This window comes from Nannospalax galili, unplaced genomic scaffold, assembly GCF_000622305.1.
Source record: "Nannospalax galili isolate Female #2095 unplaced genomic scaffold, S.galili_v1.0 scaffold615, whole genome shotgun sequence".
Taxonomy (NCBI): domain Eukaryota; kingdom Metazoa; phylum Chordata; class Mammalia; order Rodentia; family Spalacidae; genus Nannospalax; species Nannospalax galili.
In genome coordinates this window covers 291,696-309,455 of record NW_008336950.1, presented here as the reverse complement: position 1 = coordinate 309,455, position 17,760 = coordinate 291,696, and the positions used below count along the sequence as shown (strand labels likewise).

Below are 17,760 nucleotides of genomic sequence, written 5' to 3'. Positions count from 1 at the left end.
TACATAGTGAGTTCCAGGACAGCTGGGGCTACAAGGAGACCCTGTCTCAAAAAGACAAAAAAAAAAAAAATTTATTATTTTTATTTTATGTGTATGAGTGTTACGCCTGCATGTAGGTAAGTGCACCCATGTTGTGTGCCTGAGGAGGACAGAACAGGCTGTTGGATCCCCTGGGACTGGAGTTATGAACAGTTGTTAGTTGCCATGTGGATGCTGGGATTCGAACCTGGGTCTTCTGCAAGAACAGGCAAGTGTTCTTAACAACTGAGCCGTCTCTCCAGCCCCTGATGACAGCTTCTGAGAATTGCTTCTCCCTTCCATAGTGTCAGTGGGTCCTGGTGATCAAACTCAGGTTGTTAGGCTTACTGTCAGGAGCCTTTACCCACTGAACCATCTCCTTGGCCCACGTCCTAGATTTTCAATGCTCAGAAGCACCATGGAGATCAACCTAGTCCAAGTCCCTCATTTTACATATTGGGAAACAAAAATTAAAATAAGTCAAGTGACTTATCCAGAGTTATACAGCAATGATAATTTATTATCTTAGCAAGAGTCAAATGAGCAAAGAATATTCAGACTCAGTCCAGCTGGTCAGAAGTATATATTCTTTGTCTCTGACTTACATCTCCAAATAGATTTGTTCTCTGTGATTGCTTCTTTCTCAGGTTGTGTAAGTTAAGAACACTGGTTTTGGAGTTAGATGGAGTTGCATTCTAGCTCAGGGACATTAGAGTCTGACATTTACCAGGTTACATAATCTTGCAACGTTCAGTGTTCTCAGCTATAAACTGGGAGTAGTACTATCTACCTCTTGGTTTAGCACCAAGATTGACAGAAACATTCAATTTGTTTTGATTTTGCTAAAACCATTGTTAGAATAAGCTTTAATGAGAACAAAAAGGATTGTTGTATCAATAAATAAAATTTAAGGGACTGGAGAGATGGCTCAGCAGTTATCTTCCAGAGGACCCAGGTTCGGTTCCCAGCACCTACATGGTGGCTAACACACATCTTTAACATTTACAGTTCCAGACTATCCTGCACCTTTTTCTGGCCTCCTCTGGCAACAGGCATGTATGTAGTTCACATACGTGCAGGCAAAACACTTATACACATAAAATACATTTTTTAAAAATAAATCAAATTTAAGATGTTATTTTAGAGAGTTGAGCATATAGCATGGTGGTTGAGCACCTACCTAGCATGCCCTGTGGGTCGATTCCAAGCCTTATAAAAAGGAAAAGATGAAGGTTCTTTCTCTCTCATCCTTTCTTGTGTATGAGATTAGGTCTTTCTGTTTCCCGGCTGTCCTGAATTCCTGGGTTCAGGCAATCCTCCTGCCTTCTCTCAAGTAGGGTGACAATAGGTACCTCCCACTGATGCTGCGTTCTACCTCTTTCTTTTAATTTAAGAAAGGCACCTATTTTTAGTGTGTGCAAATCATATTATTACAGGTATATTTATGCAGATAAATACAATATTTGGGGATGCAGGCTTAAAATATTTTACCAGGATTGCATGGGCCAAAAACAACAACAAAAAACCTAGCCCTGGGGCTAGAGAGATGGCTTAATGAGTAAGAGCACTGGCTGTTCTTGCAGAGGATCTGGGTTTGGTTTCCAGCACCCACATGGTGGCAAACAACCGTCTATAACTCCAGTTGCACGACACAGGTACTCTTACATACATGTGCACAATATACTCACATACACAAAATAAAAATAATAAAATATTTTTTAAAAATCCAACCCCAAATAACAATAGACTATTGAGCAAAATATCCCACTTTATATGAAAGGTCGGCTTATACATGCTACAGTGATTTGGGTTCCTTTTGCCATTCCTAAAGTCCTGTAGATTTCTTGACTGTTTTCCAAACAATCTGTAAAGCCACACAGTCTCACAAGCCAGAATGTACTAAAAATAGTGTTGCATTAATTACTTTCTGTTGCTGTGATAAAATACCAGAAAGAATTTATGTGTGTGTATAATTTCCAGAGGGGGCGTCCATATGGTCCTGGCAGCAGGCAGCCAGAACAGGAAGCCAAGTGATCACATCTTCAACCACAAACATGAAGCAGAGTGAACTGGACGTGGGGCAAGACTACAGATTCTCAAAGCCCACCCCCAGTGACACACTTCCTCCAGCAAGACCGAACCCCCTAAAGAAAGGTTCCATAACCTAACCAAACAGTGGCGCCAACTGAGGACCAAAGTGTATATTTGGTATACCTGAGCCTAGAGGGGGTGTCGCTCATTCAGACCACTACAAGTGGTCAGAAGAGCTGATTTACCTGTCCTAAAACTCCTGTCACAGCTTAGTAAGCCTTTGGATCCCTGCAGGAGACAACTGGCTCATTTTCCTTGTCTGGAAGAGTATTTTAAAACAAGCACCTTGTTTTAATGGTGCTTTTATAAGCCCTGTAGCGGTTCCTTGGGGAGCTGGATATTCTCTTGTGCCTGTGGTTTCCAGGTTTTAAATTCTTAAGGGACCTCTTTAGTCTTCCAGATCACTTTAGGAGACTCTTTAGTACCTTGACCCTAGAGAGGGTGAGTCATTTAGGACATGAGGAAATTATTTTTTCCTATATGTCTCATTAATCACCAATAACTGATGAAATAATTGAGTAATTGAAAGAACAGAATCTTTGGTAGAAATGTGTAGGGTATGGGACATACCACCAAGTAGGGACTCAGAATTAATTACCTGTCGTTAAATGCATCTTGGAGCAATTTTTATGTTCACCAGTTCCATTTTTTCTCCCAGCATTGAAGATTGAATCTAGGGCCTCACACATGCTAAGCAAGTATTCTTACAGTGACCTACATCCATCCACAGCTCTTTTTTGAGACAGAGTCTTGCTAAGTTGCCCAAGGAGGCCTTGAACAGGTCTGTGTCACCAGATCTGCCTTGGTTATACGTTTCTGTTGGCACTTTATTTACTATTATATAAAGTAATTTAAAACGTAATGGCCACTAACATCTCATAAACACATGATACAGAAAAGCACATTAATAATTTGGGGAATTAAAGTTTACCTGGAAATTTGAGTACCACTCCATCTTAATAAGATAAAGGATTATAACTGATTGATCATCCTAGAGTTGTAATTTGTACTATTTAGATTTTTGTTTGTTTGAGACAGGGTTTCTCTATAGCCCCAGCTGACTGGAACTCCAGCCCCATAAATAAAATTACAAAAACATAAGTTAACAGTAGGACTAGTGTAGGGGTGCATGACTTTAATCCTAGCAGTCAGGAGGCAGAAGCAAGTGGATATCTGAGTTTTGAGTTCAAGGCCACAGAGTCTTTTTATATAGCTCTAGCTACCTGGAACTCTGTATGTAGACCAGGCTAGCCTTAAACTCACAGAGATCCACCTGCCTCTGCTTCCTGACTTCTGGGATCAAAGGCCTGCGCCATCTACCCAGCCATCCATTAGTAACTTTCAATACTAAGTCATAATATGTGTTTGGTACATGTATAGTGTTGTGTAGTCATCACTACTGTCTAACCTGCTTTCCTTCCTCCCTTTCCTACCTTCCCTCTCTTGCCTCCTTTTCCCTAGTGAGTGTGTGTTTTTGAATGCAGGTATGCACATGTCACAGAGGATAGCCTCTGTATGCACGCCTGTAGTCCCAGCACTTGGGAGGCAGAGGCAGATGGATCTCTGTGAATTCAAGACCAGCCTGGTCTACGTAGTGAGTTCCAAGCCAGCTGGGGCTACAGGGAGACCCTGTTTCAAAAAGACCAAAAAAAAAAGGCATAGTATCTGTGTATGACCTGTTATATCAATCTTCTTGTGTAGTTATATCATCTCTAGGTAATTTACAGTGCATAACACAATGTAAACACTCTGCAGATAGTAGTTGCATGAACTCTTCATGGTATGGTCCTTGGGAGAGGCAGAAGGATCAGGAGTTCAAGGATTTATGGGGCTGCATGAAGAGTTCAAGGTCAGCTCATCTTTAAGATCATCAGAAAATAGTTAAACTCTATTGCTTGCAAAATAGTAACATTTGTGCACGCTCAGTACAATTTTATTGTTGAGACAGGGTCTTACTATGTAGCCCTGCCTGACCTAGAATTAATTTACTATGTAAATCAAGCAGACCTCAAACTCAGAGATCTGCCTGCCTCTACCTCACCAGTGCTGTGATTAAAGGCATGCACCACCACACCCAGTAACTCAGAATTATTTTTTTTCCTTTGACAAAATCACCTGTGGCATGACAGTACCTTACTAGGAATTATTGAATGAGCTGTTGTCAAGTGAGATTTTATTCTGATCCCTAGCCTTATAATTCATAGGTTTATGTAATCATGCTTATAATTCTTCCTGATTCTCTTTGTGGCTGTATAATTTTCTAGTCCTTATTAAATTACCAACTTCAAAGGAAAGTCGAAGAATCAGATAAAAGCTCTGAGTGCCTTCTAAGAAGTATTAAGAACATAGTTGCTTAGGGGGCAGTTCTCCAAACCTTGCTACATGTCAGACCTCTCTGGGGATTTGCATTCCTGAGAGCTATTCCCCTTATCCATAAGATAATTGACATTTTCATTAGGTTTCCTAGGTTATTAATAAATACCCAGACTGGCATGCAAGAGTGATTGCGGGAGATTGGCAGAAGTAGACGTCTTCTGTGGTAAGATGCAGCTTAGAGTTGAGGTGAGATGATCCGTATGCAGGGTGTAAGCAATGATTCCTAATAAAGAGGCAGCATGTGACTAATTGCCAAGAGAATTCTCCAGATGTTGAGGACTCTTGAAGTTGAATAGTGAGAATTACAGAGGTGTGCCAGGCCTTCCAGGATTAGAGAGATTTGAACAAGCAGAGAGGTGAGGGAAATAGCACAGTTGCCAAGGGACTAATCTGAGAGATGAAAAGACAAGATACAGTTCCCTTCATAGCATGTTTGATGTAGTAGTTACCCAGACATTTAACAAACGTAAGAATAGTAACATTCCACATGGAAAGAATTTGACAAAAGCCAACATCAGGAAAATGAGGGAAATGTTGGAAATGAATGCTCAGCTTTCAGTCAAAGGTTTATGAGAGAGCATTAAATAATTCTGGTTTCTAAACTCTGCGATTAAAAGGCTTGGAGCTTGCAGGAAAAATCTTATGAAGTAGGGAGCTTTCTTGACCTTTCAGATCATATTTGACAGCTACTGTTTTCTCAAGTCAACTATGAGGATGAAGCCAAAGGAGGAAAAGGAGAATTCTGGCAAAACAGGTTGAGGCCAAACTGTAGAGTTGTAAAGTGAACTGTTTGCTGATTTTTAATGACATGCACAAGCTCCCTAACCTCTCCAGGTACCAGTTTCCTCATCTGTAATAGTATTTAACATCTGAAACCAGGCTGCCTGGGCGTGAATCCAGCTCTTCTGCTGATGACCTCTTTGACTTTGATGAAGTCACATAACTTCTGTGCCTCAGATTCCTCCTCTGTATAGTGAGGGTGATATTGCCCCTTCTGTGTTGTGGGTTAGACTAACTGTGGAAATCTCTTAGGACAGTACCACATATAAGGTGAACAGTGTAGAAGTGTTGACGTGTCCCTTCCAGTTCTTGAGGCTTTGACTCATCACCAGGTTTCCACTCTGAACCTTGACCATGGGAATTACTTGAGGACTCTTGAACAACTGTAATTTAAATCTTAAGATGTACTTTTGGAGTCACTACCTCTCCAACTATGTCAGAATATGAATTAACATTGGATGATGCATTTTCCAGTGAACACACTGCAAAAGTGTCTGCTTCTGAACCTTGTTTAGAAAGATGGCCTTGGAAGCTTAAGAATATATACCCAAGCTGGGCGTGATGGCGCACACCTTTAATCCCAGCACTCAGGAGGCAGAGGCAGGCGGATCTCTGTGAGTTCAAGGCCAGCCTGGTCTACATAGTTCCAGGACAGTTGGGGCTACAGGGAGACCCCGTCTCAAAAAGACCAAAAAAAAAAAAAAAAAGGAATATAAACCCTGGGGCTGGAGAGATGGCTCAATGGTTAAGAACACTGGCTGTTCCTGCCAAGTACCTGGGTTCAGATCCCAGCATCCACATGGCAGCTACAACTGTCAGTAACTCCATTCCAGGGGATCAGACGCCCTTCTCTGGCTTCAACAGTCATTGCGTGCACACAGCGTACTTAAATACATGCAGGAAAAACTCATACACATAAAATAAAAAATAAATAGTAAATAAAAATGAAGAAAGCAGTACTACTTGACTTACTCTGCGTGGAGAGGCCAGAACAAGGGGCGTGGAGCTGTGCTGCAGGCTTCCTAGTGTGACCCCATTCCTCCTGCCTCCTTGACACTTTCACAAAAGGCTAGGCCTAAGTGCAAAGTACAGAAGCCAGTGCTTGTCAGTTCACTTTGCCTATAGCATACTGCCTATTTTTCTTTAAAAATTGTGAATTATGGGGGCTGAAGAGTGGCTCAGCAGCTAAGAGCACTTGCTGCTGTACAGAAGATCTGAATTCAGTTCCTAGCACCCATGTCAGGCAGCTCACAATCACTTTTTTTTTTTTTCCCCAGACAGTCTTAGGTAGCTCAGGCTGGCCTCAAACTTGCCATCGTCCTGTGTCCACCTCCAAGCACTGGAATCACAGCCATTCACCACTATGCCTGGCCCTGGGATGCATCCTCTTACCAATAACGTTCTGTATTATTGATGTCGGGGCATGAATGCCTAAAAGCTTTCTATTTGTAGGAAAGAAAAAACATTTTTATCAGGTACTAGAAATGGATTAAAGACTCTTGAGCTCAGACTGTTTCTTTTTATTCATTAGATTTGTCTGCCTCTGCTCATTCCAAGGTGGTGGTCTTCACAGCCAACTTTTTGGGTAGTTCCGAGTCCTATCTGGATGCAGTGCAGAATAATGTGGACATGTTCAGAGCCCTTGTCCCAGCTCTGGGACATTATAGTCAGCATGCTGTCTTGCTTGTCGCTTCTCAGCCAGGTAAAGATGATTTCAGATTTATTTGATGGTCCACATTATCAGTAGAAATGCCATACTGGGGCTGGAGAGATGGCTTAGCGGTTGAGAGCACTGACTGCTCTTGCAGAGGACCTGGGTTCGATTCCCAGCACCCACGTGGTGGCTATGAACCGTCCTTAACTCCCGTTCCAGGGGAATCCAAAGTCCTCCTCTGACCTCCGTGGCATTGCATGACACGGGTGCACTCACATATATACATACACATAAAATAATTAATAGAATATTTTTTTTTAAAAATGCCATGCTGATAAACTCCAAAGAACTTTAAAATATTAAGAGACATTCAATAAAATTGCTCTTACAGTGGACAGTAACAGTATATCTGTATTCTGTCAATCAGTTAATTCTTACAACTGTCATTAACTAGATTACAATTTACAGGATTTAGTTTAATGAAATGTGGTATTTTCCCATTGTTACCTATATATTTCCTTAGTGAGAAAATGGTTAAAACCCCAAGAGAAGGCTGGGCATGGTAGTGCACACCTTTAGTCCCAGCATTCGGGAGGCAGAGGCAGGCGGATCTCTGTGTGTTCAAGGCCAGCCTGGTCTACATAGTGAGTTCCAGGCCAGCTGGGGCTACAGGGAAACCCTGTCTCAAAAAAACCAAAAAAAAAAAAAAAAAAAAAAAAAAAACCAAGAGAAAAATGCAGTGACTTTTATGTGTAAGATATTTTGTTAAGTCTTGGGTATTATTTTAGGAAGCATATCACTATCCATTTTATTTTATTTATTTAATTTTGATTTTATGTGTATGAGTGCATTGTTTGCCTGTGTAATAGTGCACCCATGTCATGCAGTGTCCATGGAGATCAGAAGATGGCGTCAGATCCCCTGGAACTGGAGTTATAAGTGGTTGTTAGCCACCATGTGGGTGCCAGGATCAAACCCAGGTCCTCTGCAATAGCAGTCAGTGCTCTTAACCCCTGAGCCATCTCACTGGCCCCCATGACTGTACATTTTAGAGGGTTTTTTTACATTATTTATTGGTGTGTGTGTGCTTGCATGCACACATGTACCATGTATGTGTGGAGGTCAGAGGATAACTTGTAGGAGTTGGTTCTCTTCTTCCACCACATAGGTACTGGGCTTGAACTCAGCTTATCAGGCTTGGCAGCAAGCACCTTCACCTGGTAAACCATCTCACTTGCCCTCGCTGTACATTTTTAACATTTTATACTTTGTAAATTGTTTTGGGAAATTGTTGCACTTAAAAGAAATGTTTCTAAAAGAGTTAGGTGATTCGAAACTCATATTGGTGAACATGTTTGTAAACACGACCCATGTTTCAAGTAATGAGTCACGAATTTCATTTCTAATTGGTTGAGACCTTGGTCTCTTTTAATTCCTGATACCCTTTTTGGTACGAAGGGGAAACAGTAGTTGTGTTTTTCTTGGAAGTGCTACACTGCGTCACAGTAGTTATATGAATCAGCATTTTAATTTAAAAACAAGCTCAGTCTAAGATCAACATGAAAGAGAAATTTATCAGTGAAGTGAAATTATTGAGCTAGGGCTATGGCTCAGTGGTAGAGTGCTTTCCCAGCATGCTTGAGGCCCTGGTTCAAACCCCAGCATCAAAAAAAAAGGAAATTTGTTCTCATTGAAATGAAATTATTTTCCTGCTGTCTTTTTGTTGTTGTTGTTGTTTTAATTTTATGTGTATGCATGTACTACCTGTCTGTAGGTAAGTGCACTCATATCGTGCAATGCCTGCGGAGGACAGAAGAGGCTCTTGGATCCCCTGGAAGTGGAGTTATGGACAGTTGTTAGCTACCATGTGGGTGCTGGGATTCGAACCTGGGTCTTCTGCAAGAACAGCCAGTGTTCCTAACCGCTGAACTGCCTCCCCAGCCCCTTCCCTGCTTTCTTTACTGTTTCCATCTTTCTTTTTTAAATACATGTTTAGAGATTATTTTAATTTTCGAAGTGTTTGCCTACATCTATGTATGTGCAACTTGTGTCTGCCTGGTGCCTGTGGAACCCAGAAGAGGATATCAGATCCCCTGGAACTAGAGTTACAGACGATTGTTAGCCACTATGTGGATTCTGGGAACCAAACCTAGGTCCTCTGGAAGAGCAGCAAGTACTTTAAATCCCTGAACTGTCTCTCCAGTCCCCAGTTTTGACCTCTCTCAACTACTCTGAAAACTTTCCTATTTTCTACCCCTAACAATTTATATTTCATGACAAAGTTATATCATTTTTTTAGCCTGGTTAGTGTTTTCAGTATATATTAAAAACATATCACTGGTCATGTTGGTACATTTGTGTCATCCCAATACTTGGGAGGCAGAGGGAGCAGGATTGGGGGTTTGAAGGCTAGCCTGAACTGTATAACAAGACCCACTCAGTATATATTGTGCCTCAGTGCATTTAGGACCTAAGAAGAGTAGACAGAAGCTGTGGTGTGCTGAACTTACTAGAACAGTGCTTTATTTGTGAGCTAGGCTAGAAGCGTGCTTTTTTTTAATCTATGTATTTTCATCTGGTATACAACATCTAGTGGAAATCATGGCCTATGTGACGTGGAAGCTGAGCACATTTCCTGCAAATGGAGTGATTGGAATTGGATGCAACCTGGATTCACAGAGATTGCAGTACATTATCAGGGATGTTTTGAAGGCACAGACTTCTAGAGAAGTGTGGGTCGTTGGTGAGCAGGGAGAAGACAGAGGTAAGAAGGACTTTTTTTTAAAGTTTTTTTTTTTTGCTATTTTTATTTTATGTTTATGAGTGTATTGCTTGCATGTATGTGAGTGCACCCGTGTTGTGCAGTGCCGTGGAGGTCAGAAGAGGGCTTCGGATTCCCCTGGAACTGGAGTTAAGGACGGTTCGTAGCCGCTATGTGGGTGCTGGGAATCGAACCCGGGTCCTCTACAAGAGCAGTCAGTGCTCTTAACCACTGAGCCATCTCTGCAGCCCCAGGAGGACGTTTTTATTAGCTGTGCTGCTGAATCACCAGTGGTTGCTGCGTTCCTGTCCATCTCAGGACTTTAGAATTATGCAGCTTAAGTGAGTGATTTCTGCCTAACAAGCAGGCTCTGTAAAGGCCCTTCGTGGGCCAGATCTCTTTCTTCCCCTTTTGCTCAGCGCCCCCCCCCCCCCGCCACCTCCCTCGTGCATGCATGCGTGTCTTGCTAGGGATCCAGCCAAAGGCTTCAAGTGTGTTAGGCAAGTGCTCTACAACTTAAGCCCCTGTCATACTCAAGCTTTGTTTGTCTTTCTGAGACAGGGTCTCCCTGTAGCCCCAGCTGCCTGGAACTCACTATGTCAACCAGGCTGGTCTTGAACTCACAGAGAATCATCTGCCTCTGCCTCCAGAGTACTGGGATTAAAGGTGTGTGCCACCACACCTGGCTTTTTTTTTTTGAGCTTACTGCAAGACCCCGTGGTCAGGTTTTATGTTTGAAATTGAATTTCAGAGTCCAGAATTAAAAGTTTTAATCTTTTGTTTAAACATTTAAACAAACCTAAAGCATTTAGAAATCCTCATTACTCTCACCACCATCCAACTTTGTTTACTTTTCCCAAGGCTGGTCCGTCTCCCTAAATGCAAGCCTACTACTGTCTGTTTCCCTTTATCAAAGAACCTCTCACCCTATGGCCTTTTCAAGAAGCTACTTGCTTTCCCTGTATTTAGTTACTTTTCTGTTACTGTGATAAAACACTATGACAAGGGAACTTATAAAAAGAAAGAGTTTGAGCTTATGGTACCTGGGGATTTAGAGCCATCATGGCAGGGAGGCACAGTGGCAGGAGGTGGCAGGAGCAGGAGGCAGAGAGCGACTGGCAATCCAGCGACGCTTAAGAACTCTCTAAACCCTTCCCTAGTGATGGGCCTTCTTCAGCATGGCCACAAAACATCGCCACCAACTGGGGACAAAAATGTCTGCAGCCTTGGAGCCTTGGAGCCTATGGGGACATTCTCATTCACAAGTAACTAAAATACTCCCTATCACAAAAAAGCATCAGTTGCAGCTCCTTGTAGGAAAAACAACATAAACCACTTTTGTTCCCCAAAGTGTGCTTCCTGGAACCGTGCCTTCCTTGTCTTGTGCTGTAAAGGCGGCAAGTGAGGCCCGTACTACTTGCTCTCATGTGCATTTGTGTTCATTTAAGCAGGAATGTGAATGCTTTGTCCTACGGTAACGAGGTGTAGCACAGTCTGTGCTTTATTGTACTGCAAATGATTATCCAATATTTTAGCTAGAAGTATAGGAAACGATTAAGTATTATTATAGGGCTTAGACATGTACAAGTGTGCATTTGGCATAGGTTGAAATCACTAAGGAAAGAACTCTGTCCTACAGTACCTCAAGTGATACGAAAGGCCGCTGCTGAACTAGACTTTGGAAGAACAGCTAGGATTTGAATAGGTAACAGTGGTGAAGGCATTCCAGGAATGGGAACTCAGAGCCAGGCAAAGGCACATAGTTAGGAATTCCATGTTTGTACTGTGAAAAAATATGGACTAGTAAGTGGAGTTGTGGATGGTTGTTAGCCACCATGTGGGTGCTGGAAATTGAATCCAGGCCCTCTGCAAGAGCAGCCAATGTGCTTAACTGTTGAGCCATATCTCTAGCCCCTTGTGCTTGCTTTTTTTTTTTTTTTTTTTTGGTTTTTTTTAGAAAGGGTCTCCCTTGAGCCCCAGCTGTCCTGGAATTCACTATGTAGGCCAGACTGGCCTTGAACTCACAGAGATCTGCCTGCCTCTGCCTCCCAAGTGCTGGGATTAAAGGTGTATCATAGTTTATTTAACTCATCCCCCTAATAAGTTATAGTTTTTCATGTATGATAAGTATTGAATAAATAAGAACATTGTAAAATATATTATAATAGGCAACCGTGATGTAGGCGCTGCCTGGTCTAGTGTAGTCCATACGCTGTTCCCAACAACAATAAAAACATGTACACATACATATATATGTAGTGTTAATTTCTTAAATCATAAAAGGATAAGATGGTGAAGCTTTAAATATGGCTTACCTACTGTGTCTAGGTGAAGGAAGAAAAACAATTTAACATTTTACTAAAAAAATTTACTATTTTTATTTTATGTGTATGAGTGTATTGCCTGCATGTGTGTAAGTGCACCCGTGCCGTACAATGCCTGCGGAGGTCAGAAGAGATCATTGGATCCCCTGCAACTGGAGTTATGGACAGTTGTTAGCCACCATGTAGATGCTGAGAATTGAACTCAGATCCTCTGCAAGAGCAGATGGTGCTCTTAACAACTGAGCCATTGCTCCAGCCCCCAAACATAACATTTTAAACCTACTGAAAAAGCAGTTCATGTTTGGTTTATCCCAGGTGTAGGAATTTATTTTCAAAAACTTATGTTGAGCACCTGCTCTGTCTAAGGCAGTGCTGATGTGGCTGCGCTGTGCAGACAGAGTAGTACCTGGCTGTCTCCTGGAAGTCTGGAGCCTGTCATAGGGGTGATCAGAAGGCAGGCAGTGTTGGTTTGCCATTGAGAGGCCACAGAAGCGTGGGGAAGGGAATGGCCCTTCTGTCCTGAGTTCTCAAAGGAGCAAAAGAAGTAAGGGATGTAGGTGAGTGCAGATTGGGCTCACGTCACCCAGCGCCATGTAACGTTTGAAGTAGATACCTGTGTGAGTCCTAACCACTGGCCCACCACAGAGTGTTGAGTGTGTGCAAATTGAGAAACAGTAATAAAACCAACATGAGTCCACACTCGGTGAAGAACATCACAAGCACCACCGAAGCTGCTCACCTTCTCCCCGGTCCACCTTGCTGCCTGCCTGCCATCTCTGTAGAGTGGCAGCAGATCACTGTGTGGTTTAGTCTTTATAGACCTTGGGATCCAAGCCAGGGCCTTGTACATGCTCAGCAAACTCTAACCACAGAGCTACCTGATCCTTACTTGTCCTGTCTTCCACTGTTGCTTCACAGACTAATACATATCCAAGTATACTTCTGGCTCTGAAGCCAGAAACTAATTAGAGCCTCCTTCTGCTGGAATCACATGTAGATATGAACTAGCAGTCAGTAATGATGCGATATAATTAATGATTGGTTTTTTTTTTTTTTTTTTTTGGCCTTTTTGAAACAGGGTCTCCCTCCCTGTAGCCCCAGCTGTCCTGGAACTCACTATATAGACCAGGCTGGCCTTGAACTCACAGAGATCCACCTGCCTCTGCCTCCCGAGTGCTGGGATTAAAGGCGTGTGCCACCGTGCCCGGCCCTATGATTCATTATTATTTTTATGGAGTACTTTTCATACAGGTCCTCTGTATTTCATTTAAATTTTAGGTAACTTGGAAGGGAGGATATTTTTTTACATCTATTGATGAGGAAACATAAGGCTCCATAAAGATGAGTTAACTACCCAAAGTTAAAGATCTAGTAATAGCAGAACTGAGATTTAAACCTTGGTCTGACTGTAAAGACTTGCTCTTTCTTGCTGTCACTTAATTTTTTTTCTTTTCTTTGTCTTTTTGAGACAGTCTCCCTGCAGCCCCAGCTGGCCTGAAACTCACTATGTAGACTAGGCTGGCCCCAATCTCACAGATACTCACCTGCCTCTGCCTCCTGAGTGCTGGGACTAAAGGTGTGTGCCACCACACCTGGCTCACTGTCACTTAATTTTATTTAAAGCATAGTACTGTGCCTGGCACAGAGTAAACACTCAGAAAATGGCAGTTATTACAGGTTTATAAGATGGTGATGAATAAAAATTGGCAAAAGGACATGTAAAGCAGTTATAAGATAGAATAGAGGCTGGGCGTGGTGGCACATGCCTTTAATCCCAGCACTTGGGAGGCAGAGGCAGGCGGATCTTTGTGAGTTCAAGGCCAGCCTGGTCTTTAAAAAAAAAAAAAAAAAAAAAAAAAAAATAGGAGTGGTATAAAGAAAATTATTCTTACTGCTGAGAGATTGATAGCCACCGCCTAGGGAGACTCACATAGCCTATAAGACCTTGAGGCTCTATTTCCTGCTTCCTTCCTCAGCTTCATCTGCCATGCCTCTGGGCACTCGGTGCTAGCCAGGTGGTCAGCGTGCAGTGCACTGAGTGGCTCATGCACTCTCTGTTGCCTTTGTGCCTGCTGCTGCTTTCTGTGAACACCCGTTCACTTGGCTAATTCCTGCTTCCCCTTCATGACTGTGCTTAAATGCCATGTCTCCCAGAAAGCACTCAAGGCTAGGTAAGTTCATGCTGTATTATAACCAGTATTGCACTGTCTTGTCATTGTGCCTCAGGTTACAGTTAGTTACCTGTCATTCCCTCCACCAGACTGTCATGTCTTGAGCTTAGAATGCTTCACTGGTGTCAGTGATCCTGACATCGTCTTGTGACCAAAGACCATCCAGGTATTCTACACCAAATCAGATGGTTAGCAGAACATTTTCTTTAGAGCATCTAGTTTTACCTGTGGTATTGAAATCCTATGTGCATTGCAATAGTGTTTTAGAAATCTAAGGACTAGACCTCCGAGCAGAGTGTCGGGTCATCTCCTCTGGCACAGGTTGGGTATTGTATGTAATGAAAAAGATCATATAGGAATATTTTTGGTGTTTTTTTTATTGTTTTTTAGATGAGGTCTCATGTGGTTCATTGAATTTGCTATGTAGATGAGGATGACCTTGAACTTTGGATCTTTCTGCGTTGAGTGCTGGGATTGCAGCCGGGTGCCACCACCTGGTTATAGTTATACAGAGCTGGAAATTGAACTTGGGGCTTTGTGCATGCTAAATACAAGTATACGCCAAGTGCGTACTCTGCCAACAAACTATATCCCCAGCCTTGCGGGCATTTTCTCATTAAAATTATTGGGGCCTATTTTTTGAAGAGTGGGATCTCAAAATAAAGATTGATTTAATATTGTATTTTAAATGGCTTAAATGGGGCTAGAGAAATGGCTTAGTGGTTAAGAGCACTGACCCAAGTTCACTTCCCAGCACTCATTATGTCAGCTAACAACTATCCATAACTCCAGTTCCAGGGGATCGGATGCCCTCTTCTGGCCTCTGTGGATACTGCATGCACATGGTACATTTACATACATAGAAGCAGAATACTCATATACATAAAAAGTAAAGTGTCTTAAAAATAAATATACATTTATGAAATTTGAAGAGCCGGTAAGTAAATTGAAAAGTTTAATTAAGCACATAGTGGCAGATTTGAAAGTTCTGCTAACTTTTTCACAAGAATATTGGGACTTAGTGAAGCTTTCTCCCCTTTGCACATTGTTTTTGTGTCTTACAAGTCAGGACATACAGAAGGAAGACACAGAATGGGGAGATCCCTATTAACCCACCTTGCTTCTGTATGTGTGAACGTATGATGGCAGCAGTACCCAGTTTTCTGAGTCTTAGGCTTGTCTTGCTCCTTTTATTCATCTTTCCAAGGTCTGTAATGCTGTGTTTCAGTTAGCAAAAGTGCCCCATGCCCCAGTAGGTTTTTGCTGGTTGGTTGGTTTGGTTTGGTTTCAGTCGATTGGTTGGTTGGTTGGTTGGTTGGTTTTGAGACAGGGTCTCCTTGTAGCCCCAGCTGGCCTGACTATGGAGAATAGGCGACCTTGATTGCACAGAGATCCACCTTCCTCTGCCTCCCAAGTACTAGGATTAAAGGTGTGCACCACCATGCCTCGCTTTACCCATTTTTTATTACTGTTAATATATTAGTATTATAACAGAAAATTTAAGAAAATAATCCATGTATAACCCTTCAAAGTAAAATGTTTTTAAAATTCCTTAGCCTGTCTACGTGCTGTGTATTTTTCATAGAACAGTTCTTGGTTTTGCACTTCTTTTCTTAATTGCATAGAAATCTTGAGGGAGGCTGGGGCTGCAGCACAGTGCCAGAGCATCTTCCTAGAACGAACAGGGCCCTGGGTTTGCTCTCCAGCATTTAAAAAAATTTGAAATTTTCCTTATTTTTCAACTTAACTATTGCATGTCTGTTTTTCTCTTTGTTACCACATGTAATCAGGAATGGTGTATGGCATTGGTTCCGTATTTATTTTATGTCCTCAGCATCATAATACAGAATATGTTGACGAGGACACAGAAGAATGCATAGTTCCTGCACCAGGGAACCTTCCAACTAACAATCAGCTTGAGGATGGTGGTGTCTGTATACTATGGGATCCATTGTTGCTAACATATCACTAAAATGGCCTGATTTTGGGGGTGGCTGTTGGTTAAGACAGGTCTTCCTGTAGCTTTGAAACTGGCCTGGATCTTGATATATAGACCAGGCTGACCTTGATCTCACAAAGATCCACTGGCCTCTGCCTCCTGAGTGCTAGATTAAAGGTGTATGCCCTTAATGCCTGGCTGATTTGTTTTTGTTGTTGTTGTTGTTATTATATTTTACTTATTTTTCTTGATGTGTTTTGCCTTCATGTATATAAGTGCACCACATATGTGCAGTGCATTGGGTCCCCTGGAATTGGAGTGACATATAGGTGCTGAGAACTGAAGCCAGGTCCTCTGCAAGAGCAGCCAGGGAGTGCTCTTATCCACTGAGCTCTCTCCAGAGCCTAAATGGCCTGATTTTTTAATGAATATCTTGAACATAAGATAATCTTATATAATCAAATGTATTTTTGCTTTACCTACCACAAAACAGATTTGTATAAAAGAATGCCATCACACAGGTGAATATTGGCATGGTTCCAAAGCATTATAATTTCAGGTTAATAGTAAAGTATGGCACAAATATCCAGTCTTTGGGAACTGGGGAAGCACCTCATTAGTAAAGTACATGCTTGATGTATACACTTAATCCACACCACTATTCAAAATCTTCAGCTTGAATGTACTGCATTGAATGTGTGCGTGTGTGTGTGTGTGTGTGTGTGTGTGTGTGTGTGTATGTGTGTGTATGTGTTATGCCCGTATGTGTGTAAGTGCACTGGGTAAATGTGCTGCCTGAGGAGGATAGAAGATGGTGTCAGATCCCCTGGAACTGGCTAACAATTGCTTATTAGCCTCCATGTGGGTGCTGGAATTCGAACCTGGGTGTTCTGCAAGACCCAGCCAATGTTCTTAACCACTAAACCATCTCTCCAGCCATGTGCATTGAATTTTTTTTTCTGTTGACTCTTTTAATTTTTTTAGGTTTTTTTTTGTTAAATTTTTGTGTATTTCATACAGAAAAATCTTTTTTCCAGATTTATGCTTTTTATTTTTTTTAACTTTTACAAAAACTTTTTTTTTTTTTTGGTCTTTTTGAGACAGGGTCTCCTCTTGGTCCCAGCTGGCCTGGAACTCACTATGTAGACCAGACTGGCCTTGAACTCACAGAGGTCCGCTTGCCTCTGCCTCCCAAGTGCAGGGATTTTGGCCTGGCAACTTTTACAAAAACTTTATTAAGAATTTCATACATGTATGTAAGGTGTTCTAATCAAATCCATGCCTACTCCCTCCCCTCCAACACCTCTCATATCTCCCCATCACTTTTTTCTTTTTTTCTTTTTTTTCTTCTTTCATTTATTTATTTTTATGGGACTTTGGCTACTCTAATGTTCCCCCCTCTGAAGAGGTAACCCTAAAATCTTTTAAGGATTAGATACAAGCTCCCAAATACTTTTGACATTTTTGGCCTTTGGAACAGAGTATGTTGCTAAGAGGCCCAAGGACATTTTGACTTTTAGCCAAGAAACTAGCTACTTTGGGGGGGGGGCTTTTTACCCTAACTGCCTAGCCAATTCCTACCACCTATTCTTACCACTCCATCCTCTGAAGGGGTTACCCAAATTGCCAATAGGGAATAGGGACGC

The 17,760-nt window shown here is 42.0% G+C and overlaps 1 protein-coding gene across 5 annotated transcripts in view; it reads left to right on the top strand.

Annotated features, from left to right (window-relative positions):
* Positions 1-17,760, top strand: part of Uevld (UEV and lactate/malate dehyrogenase domains) — a 57,927-nt gene that overhangs the window by 32,776 nt on the left and 7,391 nt on the right. The window contains exons 8-9 of one of the 5 annotated variants that reach the window (XR_003849333.1): positions 6,823-6,967; positions 9,513-9,637. The exons of 1 other annotated variant lie outside the window; for it this stretch is intronic. Coding sequence is in view for 3 of the 4 variants with exons in the window: in XM_008831700.3 (XP_008829922.1) it covers positions 6,797-6,967; positions 9,513-9,683 (342 nt within the window). In the remaining variant the exon portion in view is untranslated. Of the gene's footprint in view, positions 1-6,796; positions 6,968-9,512; positions 9,684-17,760 lie in introns of those variants that run through there. 3 more of the 5 variants (XM_029562882.1, XM_008831700.3, XM_008831701.3) reach the window with 3 other exon arrangements.